This window comes from Chrysoperla carnea, chromosome 3 (assembly GCF_905475395.1).
Source record: "Chrysoperla carnea chromosome 3, inChrCarn1.1, whole genome shotgun sequence".
In the NCBI taxonomy this organism is placed as follows: domain Eukaryota; kingdom Metazoa; phylum Arthropoda; class Insecta; order Neuroptera; family Chrysopidae; genus Chrysoperla; species Chrysoperla carnea.
The window spans coordinates 30215676-30243620 of NC_058339.1; the positions used below are offsets into that span (position 1 = coordinate 30215676).

The window sequence follows — 27945 nt, forward strand, 5'->3', positions numbered from 1 at the left end:
ACGATTACATACAGAAATGGAAAATATCAACGAATTTCTAGACGGTATAATATTCATAATGAATAATTGTACAAAAGTTGAATTACTAATTTCAATTGCAAATTTTATTCACTTACTAGCATATGACGAAACTGGTGAAGATATTGATTCTAATATTGATAATATATTTTCAATACCGGCATTTTTTAATTCATTTATAGATTTTATTAAAACATCAGAATTTTTTCAAAATATCAATAGTGAAAATTTAAAAATAAATTATGCATACTATCAAATTCTTACGGATTGGGGTTCGTGGGCAAAAGACACAAATTGTGATTGTGATATAATTCGTGAAATGTTCAAAACGAATTTATTAGAATATATAACAAATTTTATAAAAAATGTACATAATGACTGCGATTTATATGAAGAAATGTGTGCCGAATATGGTTCAGTTGATATTCTGAATAATTTAGTATTGATTATTGGGGGATTTGAAATATATTATGAACCATTATGTTTAATATTAATTGAAATGATTAAAAAATTTAAATTACAAGAAAATTTTAATGAAATAATTTCAATTAATATATTGTATTTGTTACATTTTTCAAAAGATCAAAATTTAAGAGAATTCTTAAGTAAAATAAAAGAAAATGATAAGAATTGTTTAATGTCATTAATTAATTCAACAGAAGTTGTTTCAAAGGATGTATTAAATCACCTTAAAGTTAGAATTTTAAATATAGAAAATCAATCTTAATTTTGTTGTAACAGAAATGATTGTTATTTCATTGTCTTCTAATGGATTTATTTAAGTCCTAACGATAAACCAATATAAAGGGAGAGTTATAAAATGATGCAGCATCTTTCATTTGTAAATTTTTTAACAGGCCAATGCTGGCTGTACCATCAAACTTTTTGAAGGTAAAATGATATTTTCAATTAATTACTGCCGCAAAATAAAGTGTTCCATGTTTTTAATTAGCTTTTCCAACTAAAACTGCTCCAGGCTCATGGAAATTAAGGCACTTACAAAATTTCAATCGGATGTTAGACAATCATTTTTATCATTTACGAAGTTTAATAATAAAAGTACTGAAATCAATTTGTAAAAAATAAACTTTAAATAAATTTAATATTTCAAAATTTTGACGTATTTTTTTAATTTTAAACAAAATGATGATGTAAAAGAATAAATGACTTAATTGTTTTAAACCATAATTATACACAATAACCTATAAAAAGAGAAGGGATAAGTCTTGAAAATACTAGCAAGTATTATGGATTATTGTCATAGAGATAATACAATAGAACTACAATTGTTTGTTTTCACTTGTTAATATTATCTCTATAATTATTGTTGAGTTAAAAAAAAAACAATTGACGAAGCAATAACATTTCGTTTATTTTAAAATGAAAAAATTTTAACATATGCTTTAAAAATGAATTAAATGGTTTTGATTATCCTTTATTGGTTTTAACAGGTATTTTTCCATTTGCATACAATGAATCGTTAATTTGATCTATAAAGTGATAGACACGTCTATTAGTAGAGAAGTACCACTCGTAGTAAAATCGTATCTATTAAAGCACAATAGATATTTAAAAAAGTTTGACTTACGTGTTGCCTAGGAGACTATATGTAAGTAGACAATAAGGATCATATGTAATTTGAAATATTTAACGTTTCATTGTATATGCGTATATTCAGAGGCAAATTAACTTCTACGCCACCGTAAGTAGTGGCTTTTTCCATTTTAAAGGCTACAGTAAATTAGTAAAACAAATTAAATTAAAATTCTAGTAACATAAAAATTTAATAAATTTATTATCCTAGAAGATCGGCAGTATATGGTTGATGTGGGGCAGTAGCTTCGTTAACCCGCCTCTTCATTTAAGGAAACATTTTGGAAAAAAGTTTACTTCTTAGTTTTAGTTTAGCTAGTTTGTATTATTTAACCTCAAATAATACTGCTTTCTATATTTGGTGTCAAGTACAAAAAAAATAATTAAATGAATAAATAAAATTTGTTAAAAATATCCACTATATGCGGGGTGAATTTGTTATTTCATATTTTATGAGTGCTGATAGGTGGAATGCAAGGATAAGTTTGCCCTAGACAAAGAAAGGCCAGACTCAAATATTTTAAATGCGGCTTTTCCCAACCACCTCATGCTCCCTACTCAATGATTGAATTCCCTACTACTTCAATGAGTATATATGTATAATTTTTTTCGTAGCATAAAAAAAAAACACGCCCGCAATAAATAATGCATATAAATAATAATTTAATTTAAATATAAATTAACATTAAGACATCATTTGTAATGCTTTCATAGCCGCATTTAATCGTTCTAATTCACCATCGGTTTGTTCTAATTTCTTTTTCTCAGCTTCACGCACTTCAACAGGAACTTTTACTTCATAATCACCAGCAGACATTGATTTATTTAATTTTGATTTTGTTGCTTCTAAATATTCTTGCTTCTTTTTCAATTTCAATAATTCTTTTTCTGGATCAATTAAACCTTTTAATAATAAATGTACTTCACATTTATCAGATATAGTTAAAATTGCACAACCAATTGGTGGTGTTTGATTTATTTCAATTTTTGAGCAAGATGATAATGTTAATAACACGTCCGTGAATTGTTCAATTGTTTTAGTGATGTTTGAATCAGAGCACGATACATATGCTGTAAATAAAATTTTCTATTTTAATAATCGTGAATAATTGGATATGCCGAAGTATGTTTTATCTCAGAACCGGTGGAAACTTTTTCAACATTTGATTTTTTTGAACTTTAGTAGGGTAATAATCGAAATAATGTTACGACATCCCTCTATAGAGAAAAAGTTTAAAAAATTAAACTTTCCACTCCTTGATGATACTCGCTTTGAATTCATACGACTTATAAATTTAATCTTACCTTCAGTTTTATTTTTATTTAAAATATTGTAATCAGAACGTGCAGATCGAATCGAATGAATAATTTTTTGAATAAATTCAAATTTTTGTTCAATTTGCTCATCCCTAAATGGATTTACGTCTAGTTCTGGATACGCAGCCACACAAATACTTGGTACTTGTGCTTTATAATTTTCTGAGCGTGGTAATCGTTGATATAATTCTTCAGTAATAAACGGCATAAATGGAGATAAAATACGCAAACCAACATCTAAACAACGATACAACACTTTTTGTGCTGTAGATATTTTTTCTGCGTCTCCAGTTTGGAATACGGGTTTTAAATATTCCTAGAAATAGAAAAAAAAAAAATATATATATATATATATATATATATATATATATATATATATATAAAATTTTATATATATATAGTTTCTTTTTTGCTTTCAAATATTTTCAATTTGAGACCAAAGAGCGTTTATATAGAATTCCGTACCAAATTATTGTTTATTATGTTACAATTTAAGCTGTTTTAATAACCGAAATGAAATTTTTACAGTGTAATGTATAATTGTGGCCCCATTAACATTCCGACTTGTTACTCTGATCTGACAGATAGGCTTCTAAACTGGAAGAATTTTACTGCCACACGTTCTCTTTGGGTATGGAACTCTATAAACTTTCTCTACAATCGATAGGTTTTTAACTTACCAAATAGAAATCACATAAATGATACAACCAAAAATCATAGCACGCTTGTGTTAATGTTGGAAAATCATAATTTTTAAATCCATTATTACATGTTTCCACAGCATTTGCCAATTTACTCAGTATCCATAAATCCATTTGTGTTTCATTGCCGGCCAATGTACTATTTGGTTCATCAAATACCAATCCCTCGCCAAAATATGTTAGTGCAAAACGAGTTGCATTCCATAATTTATTACAGAAGAATCGATATCCTTGCACTCGTAAAATATTTAAATTAATATCACGGCCTTGTGTCATCGAACATAAGGCAAAGCGTAATGCATCCGTACCACATTCTGGTATACCATCAGGAAAATCTTGTTTTTGTCCTTGAATTGCTTTTTGAATTTCTTTTGGATCTAAATTACTATCCTGTAATTGTTTATGCAAATCTTCCAATGCGATACCATGGATTACATCCATTGGATCAATAACGTTACCCAATGATTTACTCATTTTTCGACCATGTGCGTCACGTACAATTGGATGTAAGTAAACCTCCTTAAACGGAAGTTTACCTAATAATTTTTGTCCAAAGAACACCATTCTTGCAACCCAAAAGAATAAAATATCATGACCAGTTTCAAGTAATTCACCTGGATAAAAAGCTTGTAAATCATCAGTCTCATCGGGCCAGCCAAATATTGAGAATGGAAATAGTCCAGATGAAAACCACGTATCCAATACATCTTCATCTTGGCGTAATGATATTTTTTCCATTGGTACATTGAATTTTTTCGATGCTTTTTCTTTTGCTTCATCCAATGTGCGCCCTGTTACCCAATAATCGTTATCTGTATCCTAAATAAATTATTAAAAATTCAATTAGTGAAATAATTTTCAATTAAATTTTTTATTTATATTATTTATACTGTCCAATAAAATCTCAGTCGTTCAGGTGTTCATAATTTACTAAACAATCCGAAATAATGGCGAAACAATAGTTTTATAATACCCACAAATTCAAGAAATATAAACAATAAAATTTTTTGTTTATTATTATTATATTTATTTATTATTAAAAAAAAATTCACAAGAAGATGACAGAAATTTGTTCACAAGTTTTTCTTTTTTTGCATCTCTTTACCAGACATTTAACAAATAGATTAAGAAATTCGATGTTATTTTTCACACTTTAATAACCAAAATTAATTATGATATCGCAATTATTTCAACAAAATTTAGTCTACTGTGTGAACCAGACTAACTATTACTAATTTTTAAGCTAAAATGAAAAGTATCTTCAAGGAACGGTGTAATCCAAGATAACGAGTAAATGATTGAATCACTATTTGCATCAACCACTGCTTATAAAGAGCATATCAGAAGCATGAGAATTGTTGCAATTGTCTAGAACATTGTGGCCTAAGATAAATGCAACTGTTATACTATAAGACCAGAAAATAAACATTATATCTCGAAAATATGATCGAACATAAACGTTATGCCTTAAAAAATTCTCCTAAAATTGTTACTACTAAAAGGAACACTGGAACACTCTATATAAACATATTTTAACTAATATTACGAAATTATTTATAGATGTAGTCTTAATCCATATCTAATTTATGAAAAATGGAAATACATAAAAATTTGGTGCAACTGAAGCATATTTCACCCATAAATAAAAAAGGCATCTGACACGGGTCATTTATCAGTATCAACAAATACTGATATCTACTAAGTAAATAAATAAGATCCTTTATTAAAAATTCATTTTAATAGTTAAATTGTTTTTATATTTGACAAAAATGATATCACCATTGTTATTTGGTATTCTTAGTACATTGTTGATTTATTATATTTTTGATTTCATAAATGGACGACCTAAAAACTTTCCACCAGGTAAGTGAGAACATATTTTTTTGAAAAAGTATAGGAAAATGTTTCATACAACACTTGCAATAAAATGTATATTGATTAAACGGAAGAATCTATAAAATTAGAATTGTAAAACGTCAGTATTAGTTGAAAATTTTCACCGTTGAATGGAATAGTTTCCAATAATGAAATTTCATACTTTTCTATTTCTGTATATTTCATTGTTTTAGGACCCATTCGTATACCATTTTTTGGAAGTTATCTATTTTTAATATTCAAAACATTAAAAGATGTACCCATCGAATTAGCCGAATGGAGTAAAAAATATAAATCAAATGTAACCAGTCTTTTTCTGGGTCCATATAAAAATATAATCTTGCATGATTACCAAACAATTCAAATGCTTACTCGTAACGAATTTGATGGAAGACCTGATGGTTTTATAATAAAATTGCGAGCATTTGGTAAACGTTTAGGTATATTTTTTACTGACGGTGATTTTTGGTTAGAACAACGGCGTTTTGCATTGCGTCATATGCGTGATTTTGGTTTTGGTCGACGAAGTGAAAAACTTGAAAATATCATTGAATTTGAAATCAAAGAAATGATTAAGCATATTGAGAATAATCATTATATGTTTAAGGCACCACATTTTTTTGCACCTGGTTTTGTTAATCTTTTAGTGTCAATTTTAACGGGAACTACATTGGATCAAAATCAACGCAATTATTTAGAAGAAATTGGTTTTCATTCTTTATTGTTTCAAAAAAATGCGTCACCGCTGGGTGGTTTCATTGGAATTTTTCCATGGGTACGATTTTTTGCACCAAATGTAAGTGGTTATCATGGGTCCAAAAATGGAAACGATAAATTAATTGAATTTGTACAGGTAAATATTAAAGAGATTGCTGCTAAAAGTAAGTTCCTTGCTGACAAAGAAGATCTTCCAGCAAGGCCTTCTTTATCAGCAGTTATGCTTTCGCCAAAGTCTGTGAATTTTGCGTATAAATGTTCTGATGTTTTAATCAAAGAGTGGTTGCAGCAAAATCCTCTTATCTTCAATGTTTTTTTTTTTTTTTAATATTTATTTTATTTAGGATTTAATTGAAAACCGTAAAAAATTACGACACAAAGAAGAAACTGAAGGTTTCATTGATGTATACTTACAAGAGTTGGAAAACCGTGAGAAAGTAAATAAAGCTTCATTTACGCGTTGGTATTCACACAAAAATTATTTTAAAAAAACATTCATCTATAAAAACATTTCATTTTACAGACGAACAACTTACATTAACATGCGTCGATTTTTTACTACCCACATCATCATGCGTTGAAATGTCTTTATCACTTTTAATACAACGTTTAATCCATCATCCAGATGTTCAAGACAAAATGTTTGATGAAATTAAATCAGTTGTTGGTACAGGTCGCTTACCAACTTTAAATGATAGACCAAGGTAAAAAAAGTTTTTTTAAAATAAATATTTAACGTTCTTTTAGAAATAATAGCTGCTAACTGCTAAGTGGAAAAATCACACTAAGGTCATATCATGAGACCACGAATTTATTTATCTATGAATTTTATTTTTCAGTTTACTATATTGCGAAGCTACATTACGGGAAGGAATGAGAATTGATACACCAATTAATTTAGGTGTGGGTCGTGAGACAACAACTGATATAATCATACAAGGATATGATATTCCAAAAGTATGAACTTATTATAAAAATGTAATCTAAAATTTCAAATCTTTGATTGTTTTTTCTAGGGAACTTTAGTTTTTGCAAATTTGTGGCAAATGCATCATGATGAAATTTTATGGAAAGATCCATTTACATTTCGCCCAGAAAGATTTCTAACCGGGGATGGAAAGCGTTTATGTAAAGACATGACACTGCCATTTGGTTTAGGTCGACGTGTATGTGCGGGTGAAACATTCGCACGAAATGGAATGTTTATGTTTTTAGTTGGTTTAGTGCAAAATTTTAAATTTACTGTGCCACCGGGTGCATTATTACCTGATTTAAGTGACCGTGCAAACAGTGCTTTATTGACGAATTGTCAAGAGTTCATAGTGCAATGTGAGCCTAGAATTTAAGTGCGTTTATTTAAGATTGCAAATTGGTAATTCACAAAATAAAAAATTTCAACCATTTTTTCTAATAACAAAGGCGATTTTTAACTATTTATTTATTGAAGGGCGAAAAATGTGGTTTAATATTAGGTGAATCAAAATTTTCAAATTAAAAAATAAAGTAAATAGTTGTAAAATAAATAAAAATAAGTTCGTAAAAAATTACTAGGATCGTGTTTACTATATCCTAAATTTACACACAATTAAAAATTGTAATTAATTAGTACCGAAGCTTCAAACAAGCAATTAGTAAAAAAGACAAAAACAGAGCATATAAATTTTATACTTACTGCCTAGTAATCCAGAAACATTTTTATTAAAAAAAAGCATGATTAGTTAGATTCTTTAGTAATGACATATTTTACTATCTTTTTACTTCGAATGCAATTTAAGTATATTCACTAGATAGAGGAAAAATAAAAAATGATCATCACAAATTTTAGATATGCCAATGAAAAATATTAAAATTTGCAATCAATTTTGAACCTTGTTTACAGGATTCTGCATACAGAATACGATCTTCTATTGCAGTGATATCTATTTCTGACCTTGTTGGGCCAATGGTCACACAGTAAAGCATAGTCTCTACTACAAAAAAGTGATGTAACCCCGTGGCGATCAATTTTAAACAATGAGCACAAATTGGGATTAGACTAGATGATTCACACAAGTATCAAATTTTATGTGTTATGATTATCAGTTGAAGGGTGTGATTCCCCACCTGCAACTTTAGATTACATTCTGTATGTAGACTCTTCAAAGTTCAAATCATAAAAGCTTGAAAATATAAAAAGGGTCTTAACTTTAGAAATGGCAAGATAGATGACAAAGTAGAATATATCGTACTGTGGATGCAAATTAGTAAATTAATATAAAACTACCCTCGCAATATTATAAAAATTTACTAAGATTATGAAAAATTTGTATAAAATTCTCGAAGAAGAAAACTAAAACCCCGATGACAGCAAAATCACGCTCTAAAATTTGAAATTGTTATTATTAATAACCATACATGCCTCTAATATCGGTCAAACACATAACTCTCGCCGTCGTCGGGGTGAAAATTGACAACTTTTGGTTCTTAAAGGGACATGTACATTTTAAATTTTGGATTTACAAAATTTAAGTTATAATACTGACTTAAATAAAAATCTAAAATAATTTAGCCAATGAACAAAGATTAATAATAAAATTCCAATGATAAATCAAATTCCAGGCCAACTACAAATGTGAAATGAAATTTTGAAAGCATTCGATTTAAAAGGATAGTTTAAAGTTTAGAAATAAAATAACGAACACTTACATTTCCTTTGCGTATTTTGGGATCGTCAATGGTAACAAAATATGCAGGAATACGATGACCCCACCATAATTGACGAGAAACACACCAATCTCGTATACCCTCCATCCAACGATACCATGTTTTTGTATGCTGTTCGGGTATAATTTTTAAATCACCATTTTGTACAGCTTTTATAGCATTTTCCGCCATTTCATCACACCTTACATACCTAATATTGCAAATTATGATATTAAAAATTTTTAATTAAATATTCGTGCTTAATAATTTATGGATAATATAAATCATTTTTACTGCCCGATCAAGCTATTTAGCCGCTTCACACCATTTTCTCTGGCCATTTTCTTAACAGAAAGCGGCAGTGAATATAATCCCTAAATATGAATAACACAGTCAAACTGATAAAAACTAAAAACAGCAGTGAAATATAATTACACAGAATGGTACAAGATTCTTCGTAATATGTATTTCAAAAAAGATTGTGGCTGCGATTAGCTCATCGAATATTCAGGTAGATTTTTAAAATGGGACACTTGATATTTGCATATACATACCATTGTGGTTTAATCAATGGTTCAACAATATCCTTGGATCGACTGCACACTGGCACAACCATAGGATTATTCTTCGTTTCCTTATATAAACCTTTATCTTTTAACGCCTTTATAATTGCTTTACGACAATCGAAACGTTTCATTCCAGTAAATTCACCATAATCACCCATTATGTAACCATTATCATCGAATATTGTTATAAACGGTAAATTATGTCGATTACCCACTTCATAATCGTTTGGATCATGTGCCGGTGTAATTTTCACAGCACCAGTACCGAATTCACGATCCACAAACTCATCACACACAATTGGTAATTTACGATCACAAAACGGATGCGTAACAAATTTACCATGAAGATGTTTGTATCGTGGATCTTCAGGGTGGACGGCTACAGCCGTATCTCCTAGCATAGTTTCAACACGTGTTGTGGCAACAACTAATTCTTCATCGGATCCATCAACTTTATAAGCGAATGACACTAACACACCAAATTCAACTTTTTCGTCGTATCCAGGTACGGATAAAAATGTTCGGCCTTCTAATTCAACTTTATCAACTTCAATGTCAGATATTGCTGATTTTAGCGTACATGACCAATTTACTAATCGATTGTGACGATAAATGTAACCTTCTTCGTGTAATCGTACAAATGCTTCAGTTACAGCACGACATAATTTTGGATCCATAGTAAAACAGGCACGATCCCAATCAAATGATGATCCGAGTTTTTTCAATTGATGGTATATTCGATCTCCTTTCCTAAGTTTAAAAAAATTAGTTCAAAATTCTCGAAAACAATTATCTTTTCGACGTTTAGTAAAATTGCCACTGTGTGTTACTAGGATTAACCATTAGTGAGATAAAGTGAGATAAATATTAAATAAAATAACTTACTCATTTTTCCATTCCCAAATTTTTTCTATGAATTTTTCTCGTCCTATTTCATGACGTGAACGTTTCTCTTCTCGCCAAATTTTCTTTTCAACTACCACTTGTGTTGCAATCCCCGCATGATCACAACCTGGATTCCATAATGTCATATATCCTTTCATTCTGTACCACCTTGTAAGTGAATCTTCTACGGCATTTGTTAATGCATGACCCAAATGTAAAGAACCGGTTACATTCGGTGGTGGTATTACCATAACAAATTTTTTATCTTGATTTAAAATTGATTTTCTCTAGAGAAATAAAGAATTTTAAGTTTGTTTTAAATTTTTATCAATACTAATAACAACAAAATTTATAAGATATTTAAGAGGATATCATTTTAGTGAGGCTTTAGCGAAACGATTGATCAAAAATCGATTCTCAAATTAGAGCTCCACGGAAATTGTAATCAAATCAAACATTTATTTTAGATTAACTTACACCATATTCAGGTTTGAAAAATCCTTGTTTCTCCCACCAACTATACCAAGCAGCCTCTACATATTTTGGACTGTATGCATCTGGCATAGCACACGAAATATCTTTTTTATCACCATCTGCTGTAGGAATGTCGTATACAGCAGCTTCTTTCACTTCTTTCTTTTTTTCTTTTTTCTATAACAATGACATCATTTTAGGTATGTAAGTATTTTTAATAATTTAAAACTGAAATACTGAAGTAATTTTAACCTTTCGGGCACCATCGGGCCCATACGGGCACCATCGTGTGTTTAGCAAGAGTTATCATAATTTAAAATAGATGATTAGCGTGAACAGAATATAATCTAAGTTTTTTGAGCTTTTATCAGATTTTCTGAGAATCAGTGAATGAACGCAATCACAGGGTGAACCAAAAAGCCAAAAAACCCTCAGACCCGTGCCAATTCGACTCCATTAAAGACATGGCGAACCCTTGAATCAGTGAATGAACGCATTACAGAGAAAAACTATTAATTTTTCTTCAAAAAACTTAGATAATATTTTGTTCACGCTAATTATTTTAACGTGAGACTCACGCTAAACACACAATTGTGTCCATATATTATTTTCGTAAAAAAATAAACCACCTCAATCTTAAGGTAGTACTATCGGTAATAGACTTTGCATTCAGAATTTAATGAAACTTGGCATAGTTGTCCATTATTAAATCATAATTAACCAGTTAAATTTTTAGAGGGCCTTCAGAGAACTGAAAATCTGAACGTACAGTTTTGTGAAATAAAATAAAATCTGTGGTTTCCCATAAGGATCAGTGTTAAAATATCTTTTTTTCAGTTCTCTGAAGGCCCCTAAAAATTTAACTGGTTAATTATGATATAATAATGGACAACTATGCCAAGTTTTAATAAATTCTGAATGCAAAGTCTATTACCGATAGTACTACCTTAAGCACATTAGAAAAGAAAATGTAGACGCACTCAATTTAAGAAGAGGTGCTTTTAAACATTTTCATTGATATTTGCAACAAAGTTTCTCTGGGCAGTAGATAGGTCTAATATCGTAATGAAGTGACGGCAAGAACTTAAGAAGTGGTAACTTTTGTTACTCCATTGTGATTCCCATAATTTTTAGTTTGTTTATATTTTTATATGTAAATTACAATTGAATGCAAACATAATTTCATGCATTGCATCATCTTCAGTAGTGTGTAAATGAAAAAACATTTTCAGTTTTCTTGAAGCACAATCAAATAAAACGTACAGTGTACTAATTTTTTACGAACATATTTCAGAAATCAGAACATATGGACAAACATATAATTACACGACATAATTATAATGCTTACCTCAGGTTTTTCTTTAGTGGTATTTGCTGTAACATTTTGTTTCTCTAATTTTTGCTTTAATTTGTCTAATTTTGCCTGTTTCTTTGCCTCTTTCTCCAATTGCTTAGCGGTTTTTTGTGGTGGTTCAACACCATTCACTGTCGGTTCACTATCACCCATTTTTGTGTAATAATTTTTAAGAATTTTAATTTAAATAACGGATGTATTGTATTTGCCACATGTGTTTCATTCACTTTTCAGAATACAATCAGGCTTATGTCACATTTGACCTTCGTGAATCATCGGAACTGCAGTATTACGAAAAAAGGTGGGTTTTATAAATTAGTTTTTTGGAGAAAGGGTAAAATTTTGACTTTCACCTTAATTTGTGGATAGACAGAATGGCTAATGTAATAAATTATTGAAGATTTAAAAATTTTTATTTTTAGTGACCGGACCACATTTTATTCAAATATATTGCATTTATGTCATACAAGTTTTCATGTTAGTTAATTTATGACAAGATATTCTTGTTTTTTAATTATAAATTCAATTAAAAACCAAAGCATAACTTTTATGAATAGATAAACATTTCGTGCGAAATTCAAATGCGACTTTACTACTCAAATCGGATTGAAAATGTAAAATGGTAAAATGGGGGTCTCATAATGACCACATTTCTCGAAATTATGTAGAGAATAAAATTCTAAAAGCTATGTACTTAACTGCCATTTACGGGATAAGCCTTATATCCAAATGTGCCATTTGTGCGCCATCTCCGTTCTCAGAGATGAAAACTGGAAATTTTTTACTGACTACTTTCCATAAAAATTTTTAATGGATAATAGATAATAATAAAGCGCTCTTTCGCGTACTTTTATTATCCCTACTAACATCCTCTAATAGAAACGGAAACATGGCTTAAAATAAATACACACCTAATAAAATCGTAATTGGTGTAATTAATTAATATATAGCTTAGTTTCATCATTCTCGAAAATCGAAAAAAAAATTCTAGAAAATAGTTTCGAAAAGCAAATACTAGACTGCCATAATTATACTGGTTTTTTAATCTTTTCTAATTTATTATTTTCATATCAATTTATGCCTATCTATTTATGTTATAAATTATAATGTTTGTTACAGGATATTTTAACAATTAACTTAGTCAACTGTTTATTTTCACTTTCAAAACAGTGTAAAGTGAGGTGAGATAAAATTGAACAAGAATACCAACATAATTTTACCAAATAATTTACAGTTTATAAAAGTGCTGTGTAACTTAAAAAGTTTGTCCACAAAATCGAATTGTCATTCTTAAATCGTAATTAAAATCAATTTTATACTTCAAAATGATGGCAAATATGATGAATGGAGGCCTTCCCGATTATCAAATACCCGGGGGTAGACAAACATCTCAATTTAGTCCATACGCAGATAATGGAGGGTGAGTAGTATTACAAATTTAATTATTTTTTGGTTAAAATCGGCAAATGAAGTGTCATGTTGTTGATTATAAACCGCATTTAATCTAATAAAAAAATTTACAACTCTAATATAAGTTTTTAATTTTTCTCTAGGAGTATTGTCGCAATCGCTGGTGATAATTTTGTTGTAATTGGTGCAGATACACGTCTTAGTACCGGTTTCCAAATTTACACCCGTAATCAAAGTAAATTGTTCAAAATCAACGAGAATACCGTTCTTGGATGTTCAGGATGCTGGTGTGATGCCTTGACTTTAACACGTATACTTGCAGCTCGTACTCAAATGTACGCCCATGACCATCATAAACAAATGACAACACCTGCCACAGCGCAAATGTTATCGACTATTTTATACTATAAACGATTTTTCCCATATTATGTGTCCAACATTCTAGCTGGATTAGATGGTGACGGTAAAGGATGCGTATACAGCTATGATCCAATTGGTCATTGTGAGAAAGCTACATATCGAGCTGGTGGATCATCTGGGGCACTACTTCAACCATTATTAGATAATCAAATTGGTTTGAAAAATATGCAAAATGTAGATGCAGAAAGTAGCAAGCTAACTATTGAGAAGGCGTTGGCTATTTTAAAAGATACATTTATTTCAGCTGCTGAACGTGATATTTATACAGGTGATAGTATTCATATAAACATCATCACCAAGGATGGAATTAAATTTGAAACATTTGAATTGCGTAAAGATTAATTTCGTGTGCGAAAATTTATTTTATGTATTTTTTTTCCTTTTTGCAAAATAAAAAATTTTTTAAATCTCATTTTATTTATTTATTTATTTAATAATTACCTTTTCAATTCCAACGCCATAGTGGAAGATTTAGCAGTTTTTAAACTGCAAAGTGGGTACAATTTACCAGTAATTATTGAAAAGTAAGAAATATACAAAAACCTTAAAAATTATTCAATAGTAAAAGATGTTATTTTGAGTTTTATATGAAATATATCTCAAGGTATACTAATATAATTTTAGTCCCAAGTTTGTAACGCTTATTAATAATATTGATTAAAATCACTTAATTAGTCCATTTCCTTCTGCCCGTCTGTCATCACGATAACTCAAAAACGAAAAGAGAAATCAAGATGAAGTTTTTATAGCGTGTTCAGGCCGTAACAAGTGAGTTTGTGTTCGTAAATGAGCAACACAGGTCAATTGAGTCTTGGGTCCCAACCACTATAGTAAAAATTATTGATTAGAAATATACGAGTCATAATAACGAGTAAAGTGTAAAATCATTTGAGTACAACATCTCTATATAGAATGAAGTTCTGCGTGGAAAATTTTTATAAAATTTCATGACTTAACACATATATGTAATCACGCGAGCAGTATTAAAATGTACTTTCTAGATACTATTCTTGTATCAACTTTCTCCATCCATCATTGTTACTTTAATCGGTATAAATTTATAAAAAATCAAGAAAAAGTATTATCAAGAAATTTTGAAAGTTAATTTTTAATTCTTCACCCTTCTTAAAGATTATTATTACTAATTTTCTAGGCATCTTTCAAATAAGGATCAAGTGCTTCAATAGGGAATATTCATGTATTTTTTTAATGTTTTTAATTCATTGTTTACACCGTTATAACATAGTAAAAAATATAAATACTGCTTAAAAATGCTGTATTTAAGTGTAAAAAAATATTTAAAATACATTATAATTTTGAGATATTTAAACGCAGTTTTTTGGCGCTCTCTGTTGATGACGTATAAGTACGCGATGGTGACAGTTCAATGTATAATTTACACTTTAAAAAAATTAATTTACAACACAGAATTTACACTCATTATTCAGTTTTCTAATAAAAAGCCGTAGAATAGTATAATTTAATGAAATACCATATAAAATGTAAGTAATTAATAGCATACAGTATGTCAACAAATTTGACAAGCCCGTACTTTGATGTCACGTTCGTATAAAAATTTGAATTTCCGTTTTAGAAATTTTTAAATGCCCTCACTGAATTTGTACTTTTATTAATTAATTTTAAGTAATTAAAAAGATATTAATTACTAAAATAATGGTTTAGTTGAAATGTCCAGCTAATAAAGTTACGGAAGAAAAATATTTGAACCAAATTTAAATTTCATGAATATTCCCTATTATGTATATTTTTCAGTTTCATTTACAAGATTTCATTTTCAATGAAGAAAATTGAATAAGGATAAAGAGGTTATTTAAGCTAGGATTTTCACTTGTCTATCTTGAATTGAATTTATTCAAGTTAATATAAGGGATTTTGTTTATTTGTCTTCGTACATTGAATTTTATCTTGAAGCCTGTACAAAAGACGACCCTGTCTGGTAGAGCATAATTTTTTGGATTATCAAATTAGTAAAAACATACAAAATAAAGAATATTTATTATTCCTAAAAAACATATTAATCATTGATATAGAACTTGTGAAAGGAACACCTAACAACCACATAACCATGCCTTCTAAGAACCTGAAAAAATTCGAACATTTAATAAAAATTTTAAAATTAGTCAATTGAACCGTTATTTAACGAAAATCCGATAAAATGAAACAAATGTTTAAAATTTTCGTAAAATATATTTTTAATTGAGACTTATATCAATTTTTTCAAAACTAGTCTCAAGTGAAAATATTTTTTACGAAAATTTTAAATATTTGTTTCATTTTATAATATTTGAGACGAATGTTGAAAACATCGGTGACACGAACATTTGAGAAAAACTTGTATAAAGAAAAATAAAAAAAATACTTTTTATTTTTATTAATATATTTAATTATTATGTTGAAAAATAATTAGAAATCATTAAATAATTAAAAAAAAAAAAAAAAATTGAAACATTTACAAACATTTTTTTCCCAATATGTTTTTCAACAAGAAAAATTATCAACTATTTATATATAAACATAACCGGTACATTATTTTTTGTTAAATTTTAATAATATGTCCACTTCAAAGTCAAAGGGATAATTTTTAATCATTATTTCATCTGCCTTTACCTCGCAATTTGATACCCAATACTTTTTCAATTTTACCAATCACCAAATTGTTTGGTATTCCGCGGCCAGCTTCGTAATCATTTACAACTTGAGGTTTTTCATTTATTTTCTGTAAATCAAAATATTTAGTATAAGTATTATTTTCCGCATCTCATAATTTTTAAGTCAAATATAGCCCAGAACATAAAGGTTTTTTTATAATAGCTAAAGCTGCCATAAACTTCCTATTTTCGGAACCTTTGATCTTGAATAATTTTTTTAGCGCACGTAATTTTGCAATAGACTTTTCATAGCTTATTTCTAGCATCCAAATAAAGCTAATCCCTGTGAAAAAACTCCACTTTGGAACAAATCGTAAAGAATTTAGATATTCATCATCAGATGTTTTAGGAATATTGTTGCGATAGGGTGTCCAGGAATGAGTTTGGGCTTATTTTGAGTCGCTGTGAAAAGAATAGGCGGTGAACAGGGCTTGATATGCAGAGAACGACCACAGAGCATAAGGCGGTAGAGTGTTTAGGATGAAGAATAAAATTTTTTTGATAACCTTAAGAACTTCAGCATTGTGGCATCTAAGATTAACCCAACCTCCCTGTGATTTGTTTGGAAATAAAACCATGGATATAGAAATATTAAAATCTAAAACACACGAAATATTATCGTTCTATTTGAATTTCCCACAAATGAGAGCCGTAGCCCTTTCAAAAGTAGGCACATTGCTTCCCCCCTGAGTGATACACCCCCTCGTCTAAAGTAGGACTTTATACTACATCCCTATTATAATTACTAGATCCGTGGTCTAAACAAATTAATTATGGCACATTTTTAAGACCAAAATATTTTCATTAAAAAAATATTAGTAGCATTGACACTAAAATCATTGTCTAGTTTATTGAAACTTGACATCAAATCACTATTTAAAGAGTGATTAATCTTCAAACTTAATGTACACAATATTGGAAATTTTTGTAGAATATGTATAAAATAAAAGAAATCTGAATATTCAACTTACGGTTGCCAGATCTTTTTGACTCATTCCTTTAGCTTGACGTCCCTGTTGAATCAGTTTACCCATACTTAAAGGTACTGACTCATGTTTTAATTCTTCTGTTTCCCGATCCAATTTAGCTGTATTTTTTGTTGTAACATGTTGTTTATTACTTCCAGCTCCCCCTAAAAATAACAAAAATAAATTAAATAAAAATAATTATGTTTATTACAAACAAATCATAACATACATTTTTGTTGTGTTTCAACGGCAATTCCTTGTCGACGTGCAGCATTAACTGCAGCCTCACTTTTCATTTGTGAAGCTTTTGGAGCTTTTTTACGTAAAACTGTAACTGTATCCCACTCAGACATTGTAATTAATTTACTGTATCTATTATTTTTTGAAGAAAACTAAAAAAATGTGACTGGTTTATGTTCTAGAAATGTCAATGGCTTATTATATTACTTTTACGCAATGTTTAACAATAATATGACGTGCCTTCACTATAGACACCTATCGGATGGAAAATTTACTATATTATATAATTCCAAAAATTCAAAAATTTTAAAAATGAAAACAAAATTTAATATTTATTTCATATAATATACTGCTCAAAGGTATCTTATGGGTACCTTATAAATTAGCAAATGGAAATAAAACTTACTATATTTTTACAGTTTTAAAACATGTTTAGATATTAGAAATAGCGCGTAAAAGCTCAAATGTTTCATATACTCTATTGTTAGTCTTATGAGCTTTAAGAAGCTTTAATAAATGTACAGTTCAAATACTTGAATGTATCTTGTTGATGCTTTAACTTTTTAGTTTAGCAGCGCGAAAAATTTGCGATTATGAAAACGGTAGTCTTCTTTGTAGTCAATATCTTGAAGAAATTTAAGATAATTCTGTATTTTCGTAAAGTAACATCAAATTTATGAACATCAAGCTTTAAAACGTATAGATTTAATTTTATTTATTTTCAAATCTACATAATTTAAATAACTGCGCTTGTATTCAAGAACTATTGAGATGTCACTACTGATTTAAGCATAACATGCATAACAAATAAACATTTCGAGAAAAACCAATATTAAAGCTCCGTGTGGTTTTTCTTTTTAAAAATATATTTAAATTTCTATCAAATTATTTTTATAATCGTTTTTATTAAAACTATTGACAGTTAATATAAAATGTCATCAGATTGGGATACAGTTACAGTACTTCGTAAAAAAGCACCAAAAGCTTCACAAATGAAAAGTGAAGCAGCTGTCAATGCAGCTCGACGACAAGGGATCGCTGTGGAAACACAACAAAAGTGTATGTTCAATTTTATTCTAAGAACGCATTTTGTTATGTTTTAATTTATAATTATTATTATTATTATTGTTATGAATAGGGGGTGCGGGAAGTAATAAACAACATGTTACCACAAAAAATACGGCAAAATTGGATCGTGAAACTGAAGAATTGCGTCATGAACGGGTATCTCTAGATTTAGGTAAACTTATACAACAAGGGCGTCAAGCTAAAGGAATGAGTCAAAAAGATTTAGCTACTGTAAGTAATCACTGTTGTATAACGTGTATATACTTAATGTGTAGGCTATAATCTGTCTAAAACGGACTAGGAAATATATGCACAGAATGACTACCTTCGAATTTGTAAATAAAATTATGGACAGTTATTAAAGGTAAACAAAACCAGATTTCAAAATTTTGGTTTGCAATAATTTGCGGCGAGCTAGTTAGATATTCCACCCTTCTAATGCTTAATTTAATTCTTGTAAATGGAGTATCTTAAAAGATGCGTAAACTGTCTATTTCCGGTTTAATGGGAAAAGCAAAAAATATATTTGAAAGTACCACGTACTCGGACATCAGAACTATTTAACAACTACAGTTGCACCGGATGTCCATTTATTAAATTTTAGCATTGCAGCAATTTTTTACTAGACTTAAATTTACATTGCGAACTATAATATCGCCATCTGCGAGTGAATTATACGAAGTTATCAGAAACCTTAGTCGGTAATGTAGGTAAAAAGAAATGCCTATGTATGGATAGAAATATGTATATGAATGTGTGGCGTAAAAATAGATATGTATATTATGTATAAATACATTTTGAATTAAATTTATTATTATAAATAAAATAATAAAATAATAACATACTACTACTGACTGATGATGACACATATGAACGCACAGCCAAAACAGCAGGGACTAGGACTTTACATATAAATTTGCATGTGGGTTTTTTGCCACTGTAGATTAGCACTAGAAAAGATTTTTGCAAATTTAGCTCAAGGTGTTGAAAAAGCAGATAAAATTTTTTGGATACATAACCGATTTATTATATTTTATATTTAAAATTGCAATTGCCCATCGAAGCGGTTGGGTAGAGTTTCTGAGATGTCGCAATATTTGGATTGATTATAGGCCGTATCTCAAAAATTATTCGATTAGTCAACAAATGAACCCGATTTTTGTACTTTTTGGGTCAAAATTAGATTATATACTGAGTTTTACCAAAATTGGAGATAAAAAAAATTTTTCGATTTTTTACAATTTTTTTAAGGGGTACACCCCTTTGAAAAAATCGAGAAAAACGCAAAAAAAATTTTGTTTTGGAATTTGATGAAACTTGGTGGATGGGGTAATTTTGATCCAAAAAGTATAAAAATCAGGTTTATTTAATGATTGGAAGCAGAGTTTCTGAGATATCGCAATATTTGGATCGATTTTAGTCCGTATCTCAAAAACTGTTTGACCAGTCATCAAATAAACCCGATTTTTGTACTTTTTGGGTCAAAATTACCTTATATACTGAGTTTTACCAAAATTGGAGATAAAAAAAATTTTTCGATTTTTTACAATTTTTTTAAGGGTCAAAATTATAACGTGATACTCTTTGTTTTAAAAAGGAGAATTTGCCCAGCCAAGCGGGCGGGTATCTGCTAGTTATACATATTTACAATGAATTGAAAACATAAATAATTCGACAAAAACATTGATACATCGCTGCATAAAATCTCTGAAGCTTCACCTTGACCCAATCAGATTCAATTTTATTCCATACTTGAAAATTATTGACTTTTAACAATACCAGCATTTCCTCAAATAAAATTACCGCCGAATAAAATTTGAAAAAGTCGATAGCCTAGCTATATGTTGATTTTTTATATCCAAAAAAAGAAGAGTGGTACTTAGGCATAGTAGCCTAATATTTTCAATTTTCCGAAGGCTGTTATTCTATGCAATTATGCGGTCCTTACTGCTTTATAAAACAGTCAAAATTTTTGAACATTTTTTTTAGTCTTGCTATAAATAAAAAATTTGCGAACAAACATTATTTAAAAAAATTTTCTAAATTTGTAGAAAATAAATGAAAAGCCCCAAGTTGTCAACGATTACGAAGCTGGCCGTGGTATACCAAATAACTTAGTAATTGGTAAAATGGAAAAAGTATTGGGAATTAAATTACGTGGTAAAGATCGTGGACAACCATTAGTGCCCCCCGGGACAAAGAAATAAGACGTCACCGAGGGGCATATACAATGAATTTAATATAAAAAAAACACAATTGTCTATATAAATGTAATATGAAATTCACATCAGAGTCTGTGGTTTGAATCGTTCAAACACAAACTGTATTTCTGTATATTCAGGCTCCGGTTGTTATATTTCTGTATACACTTTTTTTGATATGTTCTCTTACATACATATTTAATAATAATTACAACAACTATTCAGAGTAATTGAATGAATGAATTGCTAAGCAATTTTAATTAGTTGTTTTTTATTTGTATATACAAATTATATAATAACCAAATGAGGATTATCTATCAAAAAGAAATTGTATGAAACTTGTTTTTTTGTTTTTATGTTTGTTGAAAAATTTTCTGATATTTAGTATAACAAATATTCATTAAATAAAATGATGTATTTAATTAGTTTCAATTGTTGATTTTTTGTTTAGGGGATAAGGGGGTAAACATCGGTATAAATCGGGAATATTCGTCAACACAACACGTGTTGTGTTTTGCTCTCTCGAAAACATCATAAAATAAGCAATTTTTAAATTTCAAGATACATCAACATTGCAATCAACAACTGGGTTTCATTGTAGGTACAATCAAATTGGTCTAACAGAAAATTTCATAAACTCATCCTTATTTTAGCATAAACACGTACTAAGCCAATTAAAACATTGATCGATACAATTAGTTGCCAGGACTCCCACCCCTCGGTACGCAAATCTTCTTTATTTATAAACAAACGTTTAAAGCAAACAAATATACTATTTTTTATAAAATTCTATTTAATATTCCGATAAATAAAATTATTATATTTACAATTATGTACTTAATTAATTCAAAGCACAATTAATTAATAATATATTTAACAATGATTATACAGATTGTATAATTTATTTACAATTTTTGTTTTAAACCTTACAAATATATAAAATTTAATATGAGTAAATTAATTATTTCTAATAGTGACTTATTTTTGAATAAAATAATCAACAAAAGTTTAATTTTTACGTTAATTAAAAAAGCTCGCTATAACATTTTGAGAATTATATTCAAAAATAACAATGATGTTTTTGTTCAGAATTGATCGATTCGAAACGATTTATGAACAATTCGGTATGTCACGTAATATGTCACATACATTTATTTTAACTAAATGGAGTACTATACGAAATGTTGATATTAGTAACAAATTTTGTGGGATTGGAACCAACATGGGGCTTTGTAAATAATAAATAATTTAATTAGTAAATTATATCATTTCACGCCATTAAGATTTGAATAATTCATGGCATGACGATCGCCAGCATTTTAAATTAAAAATTTTCGCTTAAATCTTTTTAGGCTCCATCGATTTGATATAGCTCACTATAATATTTTTTTATATGAACTCCTCTCTTTACATCCGATTTTAGGATCACTAAGTAATTCTCTGGATAAATATCTGTAACATTTTACAAAACATCCACTACATAAAAATAATTCTGTTATGAGAATTGTAATCGTTAATAAAAATATACTCAAAAGTTACATTCTCAAAATTTGAAATACTAAACTCAAAGAGTTAACTAGACTTGAAACATAATAAAATTCCATACAGACGTCATGAATAATGGCACGAATTTAAGGTACCTAATTATTAATAATTATAATATACATTGTCATCAAACCAACGTACGTTGAATCTAAGCAGGAGTGAAGTATAGGAATTAATCTTTCTCCACGTCCACATATAGAATCTCGTGTAATTTTACAAGCTAAAACTAATTTTTAATAAAAATTATAAAAGTTTAACGTAGAAATTACTTCTTTAAAGGAAAATAAATTACATAATACAAAAGTTGCTAATATTGCTTGGTAGCAATTGCATATTTATCAAAAATATTGCACAATCTACATAAGAATTTTGTTAAACTATAAAAATCCAATCGATAAAATATTTTGTATACATTTCTCTAGAAGAGCATTTTTTTGAATGGTGAAGAGATCTCCGTGAGTCAAGTTCAAAATTTTAATGCCCCCTGGGTTTCGAGCGTCATATTCGTTCGAGCGTTATCCAAAGCATATCTATTCCAATTCGATAATTTAGCTAAAAGATACTTTATAACTAGAACTGATATCAGTAGTTGAGAGTTTTTTAAGAATAGAATAATTTGACAATAACAAATGGTTCTATTAAAACCATTTGTTGTCGCCAAATAATAAAAATAACACGTTTTTTCAAAATATCAATGAATGAATTTTTACATTCACGAGAGACTTCTTCACCATAATCCATTGTTGTCTATTGAAATGCTTTATGGACATTAATAAACAATTCTCTGTTTATATGGCAATAATATTCGATCTAAAACAAACTTCGAAGTACTAACATTACGAACGGCGAATAAATCCATTTTTATCAGGATTAATAATCGTGGAATTATCAATAAAATTCATTGTATAGTTATTATAAATAGGTGGTGGGAAATTTGTTGGTATTGTACCATTATTAGTAGTACTATTGGGATCAACATCAGACGTTGGAGCGGAAGGATGTTCCATATTTGGTATTTTACCGAATATTTTTAAATTTTTCTGTGCTATCGTATTATGTGATGCAGCTGTCATTGGTATTGAAATAACATTTGTTAACGATTGAAATTGACTAATTGCTGGATACTGATTGAAATTTGTATCATACTTATTTTGTTCATTATCATCAGTCGTTGTCGCAACAAAGTACGGATAATTATACGGTGTTTGTACAGGTGTCTTAAACGTATGATGAGTTGGAGTAGCTGCATTATAATGAATTATATTCGGAAATGGTTGCGGATGTTCTGTCAAATTTGTTTTATCTGGCGGAATTGATTGAACAATTGTCGGTGATTCAGTGGTACGATATAAATTTGGAGATTTTTTATTATCTTTTGTTGAATTATCCTCAATTACTTTCTCTTCTTCTTCACGATTATCTTTAGTTTCGTTAAATTTTTGTTCCATTGTTTGTTGGAAATTCTTGAAAAATGGACTTACTAATGATTTTTCTTTTTCGTTAGCAGGTTGTTCGGTATTATTCGGTTTTGTGTCGTTTTTACGTTCGATTACCTATTAAAATATCAATTATTTATTTAGAGATCAGGTTGTTTTAGAGAGGCAAACATTGGGAACTTTAAAGTATGTTTTCGAGCCTAATAGTACAATTTAATTAATTCGAATTTATAACTTTGCTAAATATAAGTTTTCTTAAAAGCAGAATTAAAAGATCGAGTCAGTTAAATTATACTGTGTGTTTTAAAAAACTTACTTTGCTTTTTTACTAGACTGGCCTCTCTAAAATAATCCAGGTATAAGTATTTGTTGTAAAATATAAATCCGCATCAATTTCTAAATCAATTTTGGGTCTTAATTATGACTAAATTATTGTCGAATAAATTGATCTAGTAATTAGCGCGAATTTAACTTTTTAGTTTGATCGTTACCTGTTGTTGTTGCTCCAAAAAGAAACGATGAAAATTTTCAAAAAATGGTTTTGGTGTTGAAAATTGTACAGAATTTGTAACACTAGTGGTCGATGGCGAAGATGCTTCATTTACTTCTCCAGGTTTATTATTAAACGATTCGGTTACTTGTGGTGTATTTTCAGTCTTTACTTGTTGTTGCTGTGATGATGATGCTGATGAAGATGATGTGGGTGGCTTCATATATTGTTCAGTAACAAAATTTTGTAATGATTCGATAGCAGATAATAAACGGCCATTATTTACGATAGTGTTTTTTGGTTGTTTATTATTCGATGCTGGATCGTTATTGGTATCGTGTCGTCGTGAATGCCGTCTCCATGATGAACGATCACTAAACGCACGACCACATACCGTACATTCGTAAGGTCTCTCGCCGCTATGTGTACGATTGTGTGTGACTAAATGTGTTTTTACTGCGAAACGTTTTTCGCATAATGTACATGGATATGGTTTTTCACCTACATAATCATTTTAATTAAATTAATACGTGTTATTCAGTAGAGGTAATAATTTCAAAATTACCTGTATGTATTCGTTTATGTACGACTAATGTTGAACTTGTACGGAAACATTTGTGGCATATAGGACATTCGTACGGGCGTTCTCCGCTATGTGTTAGTTGGTGCTTTTTTAAGCCCCAAGCATCCGAAAATAAATTTCCGCATAAATTACCTATAATCGAAAAATCATTAATTAATATGAGGCAAAAAAATCGATTTTAATATGTTTAGAATCGTCTCTTAACAAACCATGTGAACATGGAAATAGAAGGTTCCGGCATAAATAATCTTACAGGTGAAAGATTAACTATATAATGCCATCTGATTCAGAAAACCAAATTTGATAATCAAGAGACGGCTACGTCTCAATTTCGAGCAGGTCCCTGTCTCTCTCCCCGATTGTTCAAAGGTAAAATTTACAAAATTGCTATATCATACAATATAAATTCTTATATTATTATATTATTAATTCTTAAATAAAGTTAGCAAAAATTACAACAAAATCGAGAAACCACTTACATTCAACTTTCTCCTCTTTCAATCGAAAATGAATTTTCTCGTGTTTAACAAACGCAGACCTGAGAAAAAAACATTAAGACTTAAATTTTATGAGTTAATGTAAATATAAATTTAAGTATTTACCTGTCAGCAAACGCTTTGGAACACACGGAACATGCATATGGTTTGACACCAGTGTGAATTCGAGTATGATTTTGCAGTCGAGATTTTGTCGAGAAAACTTTATTGCATGTCGCACAAAGAAATTTTTTTACTGGTTTCACACAACTAAAACAAAAACAAATTTAATTAGAAAATAGAAACATGCTTTAACATCACGCCCGTTAGAAAATATAACTTTATAATCACCCTTACTGACAATGGACAAAAAGATAATATTATTATTAATTAGGGGCGGATTTACGAATTTGCCGCCCATAGGCAGGCATCAAAGTGCCGCCTCTTTTTATAAACAAAACTCTGTTTTATTTATTTGGAAATTGAAAATATTTAATATAATAAATGAAATAACTTTTTAATCATAAGATCAACTTGTAGCAAAGTTTCAACTTCAATACACATTATAGCCAAATAATTTAGTCTGTTCTCTTTCATCGTGGAACGCATATAAGTTTTGATACGTTTCAAGCATGAAAATGAACGTTCCGCAGTACAATTTGCTACTGCAATGCAAGTAAACATTCTAACAGCGATATCGATGGTGCAAGTTCTGTTCGCGCAACCATTTGCCTAGTGAAACAGGATTGGTTTGTTTAATTTTTGGATCGAGAGTTGCGAAATGAGACTTCAGATGTAGCATTTCAAGACGGAAGGTTAGGTTTTAGTATTTCTGAGAAACGTTCTAAAACTTCCAGGATAGTGACATTCGCGAACAAAGTGACTAGATATAATTTAAGTGAAGTGGCGACTTTTTCAAATGATTGTTTCACGCAAAATTGACTAAAATTGAAAAAAATTCACATTTTTACATTTTTATTAAACTAAAAAATTTTTAATAATTGAAACGAATTTTTTGTCGCCCCATTTTTTTTTGCCGCCGTAGGCACAGGCCTACTTTGCCTACGCATAATTCCGCCCCTGTTATTAATTTTATTTTAACTATTCGACTTGTCGATCTTACCACAAGAGTAAACTTAATGAAGGCACTTTGAAAAAACTGACTTATGAAGGAATTCGACTTGGAAGAGAATTGACTGTATATCGTTATTTAAAAATATAATTTTTCCTCTGTACATGATACTATAAAAGTCAGAAAATCAGCAAACAACTTTCAACCTAAAGACTAACGACTTACGTTTTCTGATGATCTTGATAAACAACGGAATCAAAAAACTGCTTATGACATGTTGGACAAGTCAGCATGTTGGTAGACGTTTCGTTTGTCACACCAACGTTACTCGTATCGTTTGTGCATGGCACATTATCCATATTATGAAAACTACTTTCTAAAAATGTTGTATATTCTTTTTTAACATCATTTGTAACGATATTAACCCCATTTGTATCAATATCTGGTAACCAAGTGTTTCGTAATGATTCACGAAAATCCTCCTCAGTTAAATGTATTGGCTCTTGTTTGATTATTATTTGTGGGAAACATTTTAATTCACCATTTGATGATTGTACGAGTTTATTTTCAATTAGTGCATGTTGATTTGGGATCGTAGATTTTAATGTTGAGCATGTATCATAATTTATTTTTACATCCAAAAGTGTACCAGATGACCTGAAATTTGTATATTGATTTTTATCGAATTTTATAATTATTTTATTAAAATTGTCAATTAAATTTGCATTTATTAATATACATAAATATATTTTAATTATTAGTTTATGTTAATTAAGTAATGTTTTTGAAAAAAAACCTACATTTTTGGGTTAAATCACTATTTTTCGACATTAGATAAATGTATACATTTGTAGTAATCAATGGTGATTTAGTACGATTTTTCAATTCGATATTTATAAATAGTGATATTATTTACGATTATGTTGAAGGAAATATTTCGATATTATTTATTTCGAGAATTTATTATTCGTTTTTTCTTTTTCTTAAACAAATGTTTTGTTACATAAAGTATGCAAAATAACGTTCCGAATTCAAATTAATCAAAATTGATATGTTTGTATTTTGTTAACATCGATTTTTCAAAGATCAGAGGGAAGGAAATGTCCTTTTAAAAAAAATTATGTCATACTTTATTTAGGTTGGAGGTAATTAAGAATTGTTTATTTTTAAATATAAACAAATATC

The 27945-nt window shown here is 29.1% G+C and overlaps 6 protein-coding genes across 8 annotated transcripts; 3 read left to right on the forward strand and 3 right to left on the reverse strand.

Moving 5' to 3' along the window:
• Window positions 1–1424: 1424 nt before the first annotated feature.
• LOC123296914 (valine--tRNA ligase) lies at window positions 1425–12494 on the reverse strand. Of its 2 annotated transcripts, XM_044878612.1 has the most exons (9): window positions 12177–12494; window positions 10832–11005; window positions 10355–10641; window positions 9458–10219; window positions 8907–9114; window positions 7894–7896; window positions 3609–4448; window positions 2917–3244; window positions 1425–2682 (listed from the first exon to the last, which is right to left on the reverse strand). In XM_044878612.1, the coding sequence occupies exons 1-9, from the start codon at window positions 12333–12335 to the stop codon at window positions 2297–2299; spliced, it is 3147 nt and encodes a 1048-aa protein (XP_044734547.1). In that variant the 5' UTR covers window positions 12336–12494; the 3' UTR covers window positions 1425–2296. The 2 variants fall into 2 exon arrangements, with proteins under 2 accessions (XP_044734547.1, XP_044734548.1); XM_044878613.1 differs by lacking the exon at window positions 7894–7896 and having other exon boundaries at window positions 12177–12490.
• On the forward strand, window positions 5386–7706 carry LOC123296915 (probable cytochrome P450 304a1). Its single transcript, XM_044878614.1, has 6 exons — window positions 5386–5492; window positions 5699–6357; window positions 6566–6680; window positions 6745–6925; window positions 7061–7178; window positions 7238–7706. Exons 1-6 carry the CDS (start codon window positions 5399–5401, stop codon window positions 7565–7567), a joined length of 1497 nt encoding a protein of 498 aa, XP_044734549.1. The 5' UTR covers window positions 5386–5398; the 3' UTR covers window positions 7568–7706.
• A 907-nt stretch (window positions 12495–13401) lies between the features above and the next one.
• LOC123295348 (proteasome subunit beta type-1) lies at window positions 13402–14379 on the forward strand. Its single transcript, XM_044876661.1, has 2 exons — window positions 13402–13602; window positions 13736–14379. The coding sequence occupies exons 1-2, from the start codon at window positions 13508–13510 to the stop codon at window positions 14352–14354; spliced, it is 714 nt and encodes a 237-aa protein (XP_044732596.1). The 5' UTR covers window positions 13402–13507; the 3' UTR covers window positions 14355–14379.
• Window positions 14380–16009: 1630 nt separating this feature from the next.
• LOC123295421 (endothelial differentiation-related factor 1 homolog) lies at window positions 16010–18123 on the reverse strand. The gene is made up of 4 exons (XM_044876766.1): window positions 17879–18123; window positions 17653–17813; window positions 16641–16749; window positions 16010–16113 (listed from the first exon to the last, which is right to left on the reverse strand). The coding sequence occupies exons 1-4, from the start codon at window positions 18000–18002 to the stop codon at window positions 16106–16108; spliced, it is 402 nt and encodes a 133-aa protein (XP_044732701.1). The 5' UTR covers window positions 18003–18123; the 3' UTR covers window positions 16010–16105.
• Window positions 18124–18704: 581 nt separating this feature from the next.
• LOC123295710 (endothelial differentiation-related factor 1 homolog) lies at window positions 18705–21338 on the forward strand. Its single transcript, XM_044877138.1, has 3 exons — window positions 18705–18948; window positions 19028–19188; window positions 21009–21338. Exons 1-3 carry the CDS (start codon window positions 18822–18824, stop codon window positions 21162–21164), a joined length of 444 nt encoding a protein of 147 aa, XP_044733073.1. The 5' UTR covers window positions 18705–18821; the 3' UTR covers window positions 21165–21338.
• Window positions 21339–22196: 858 nt separating this feature from the next.
• Window positions 22197–27683, reverse strand: LOC123296711 (zinc finger protein 184-like). Of its 2 annotated transcripts, XM_044878310.1 has the most exons (8): window positions 27561–27683; window positions 26986–27417; window positions 25815–25958; window positions 25692–25750; window positions 25195–25344; window positions 24631–25130; window positions 23539–24256; window positions 22197–22610 (listed from the first exon to the last, which is right to left on the reverse strand). In XM_044878310.1, coding segments are annotated over exons 1-7 (2004 nt in total). In that variant the 5' UTR covers window positions 27563–27683; the 3' UTR covers window positions 22197–22610; window position 23539. The 2 variants fall into 2 exon arrangements, with proteins under 2 accessions (XP_044734245.1, XP_044734244.1); XM_044878309.1 differs by having other exon boundaries at window positions 22197–24256.
• Between the last annotated feature and the right edge of the window lie 262 nt (window positions 27684–27945).

Bases quoted from the DNA above. Each gene is read 5' to 3' on its own strand.
- LOC123296711 (XM_044878310.1), bottom strand. The intron at 25,345-25,691 runs GTAAGTGGTTTC...TTTCGATTATAG, and splicing joins GAAAGAGGAGAAAGTTGAAT to GTAATTTATGCGGAAATTTA. The intron at 25,131-25,194 runs GTAATTTTGAAA...ATGATTATGTAG, and splicing joins ACATAAACGAATACATACAG to GTGAAAAACCATATCCATGT.
- LOC123295710 (XM_044877138.1), top strand. From the start codon at position 18,822: ATGTCATCAGATTGGGATACAGTTACAGTACTTCGTAAAAAAGCACCA. The intron at 18,949-19,027 runs GTATGTTCAATT...TGTTATGAATAG, and splicing joins TGTGGAAACACAACAAAAGT to GGGGTGCGGGAAGTAATAAA. The intron at 19,189-21,008 runs GTAAGTAATCAC...CTAAATTTGTAG, and splicing joins GTCAAAAAGATTTAGCTACT to AAAATAAATGAAAAGCCCCA.
- LOC123296915 (XM_044878614.1), top strand. From the start codon at position 5,399: ATGATATCACCATTGTTATTTGGTATTCTTAGTACATTGTTGATTTAT. The intron at 6,358-6,565 runs GTAAATATTAAA...TATTTTATTTAG, and splicing joins AATTAATTGAATTTGTACAG to GATTTAATTGAAAACCGTAA. The intron at 6,681-6,744 runs GTTGGTATTCAC...TTCATTTTACAG, and splicing joins AAATAAAGCTTCATTTACGC to ACGAACAACTTACATTAACA.
- LOC123296914 (XM_044878612.1), bottom strand. From the start codon at position 12,335: ATGGGTGATAGTGAACCGACAGTGAATGGTGTTGAACCACCACAAAAA. The intron at 9,115-9,457 runs GTATGTATATGC...TTGCAATATTAG, and splicing joins CCATTGATTAAACCACAATG to GTATGTAAGGTGTGATGAAA. The intron at 2,683-2,916 runs GTAAGATTAAAT...TTTTATTTACAG, and splicing joins AAATAAAAATAAAACTGAAG to CATATGTATCGTGCTCTGAT.
- LOC123295348 (XM_044876661.1), top strand. From the start codon at position 13,508: ATGATGGCAAATATGATGAATGGAGGCCTTCCCGATTATCAAATACCC. The intron at 13,603-13,735 runs GTGAGTAGTATT...ATTTTTCTCTAG, and splicing joins CCATACGCAGATAATGGAGG to GAGTATTGTCGCAATCGCTG.
- LOC123295421 (XM_044876766.1), bottom strand. From the start codon at position 18,002: ATGTCTGAGTGGGATACAGTTACAGTTTTACGTAAAAAAGCTCCAAAA. The intron at 17,814-17,878 runs GTATGTTATGAT...TGTTATTTTTAG, and splicing joins CGTTGAAACACAACAAAAAT to GGGGAGCTGGAAGTAATAAA. The intron at 16,750-17,652 runs GTAAGTTGAATA...TTTGATTTACAG, and splicing joins GTCAAAAAGATCTGGCAACC to AAAATAAATGAAAAACCTCA.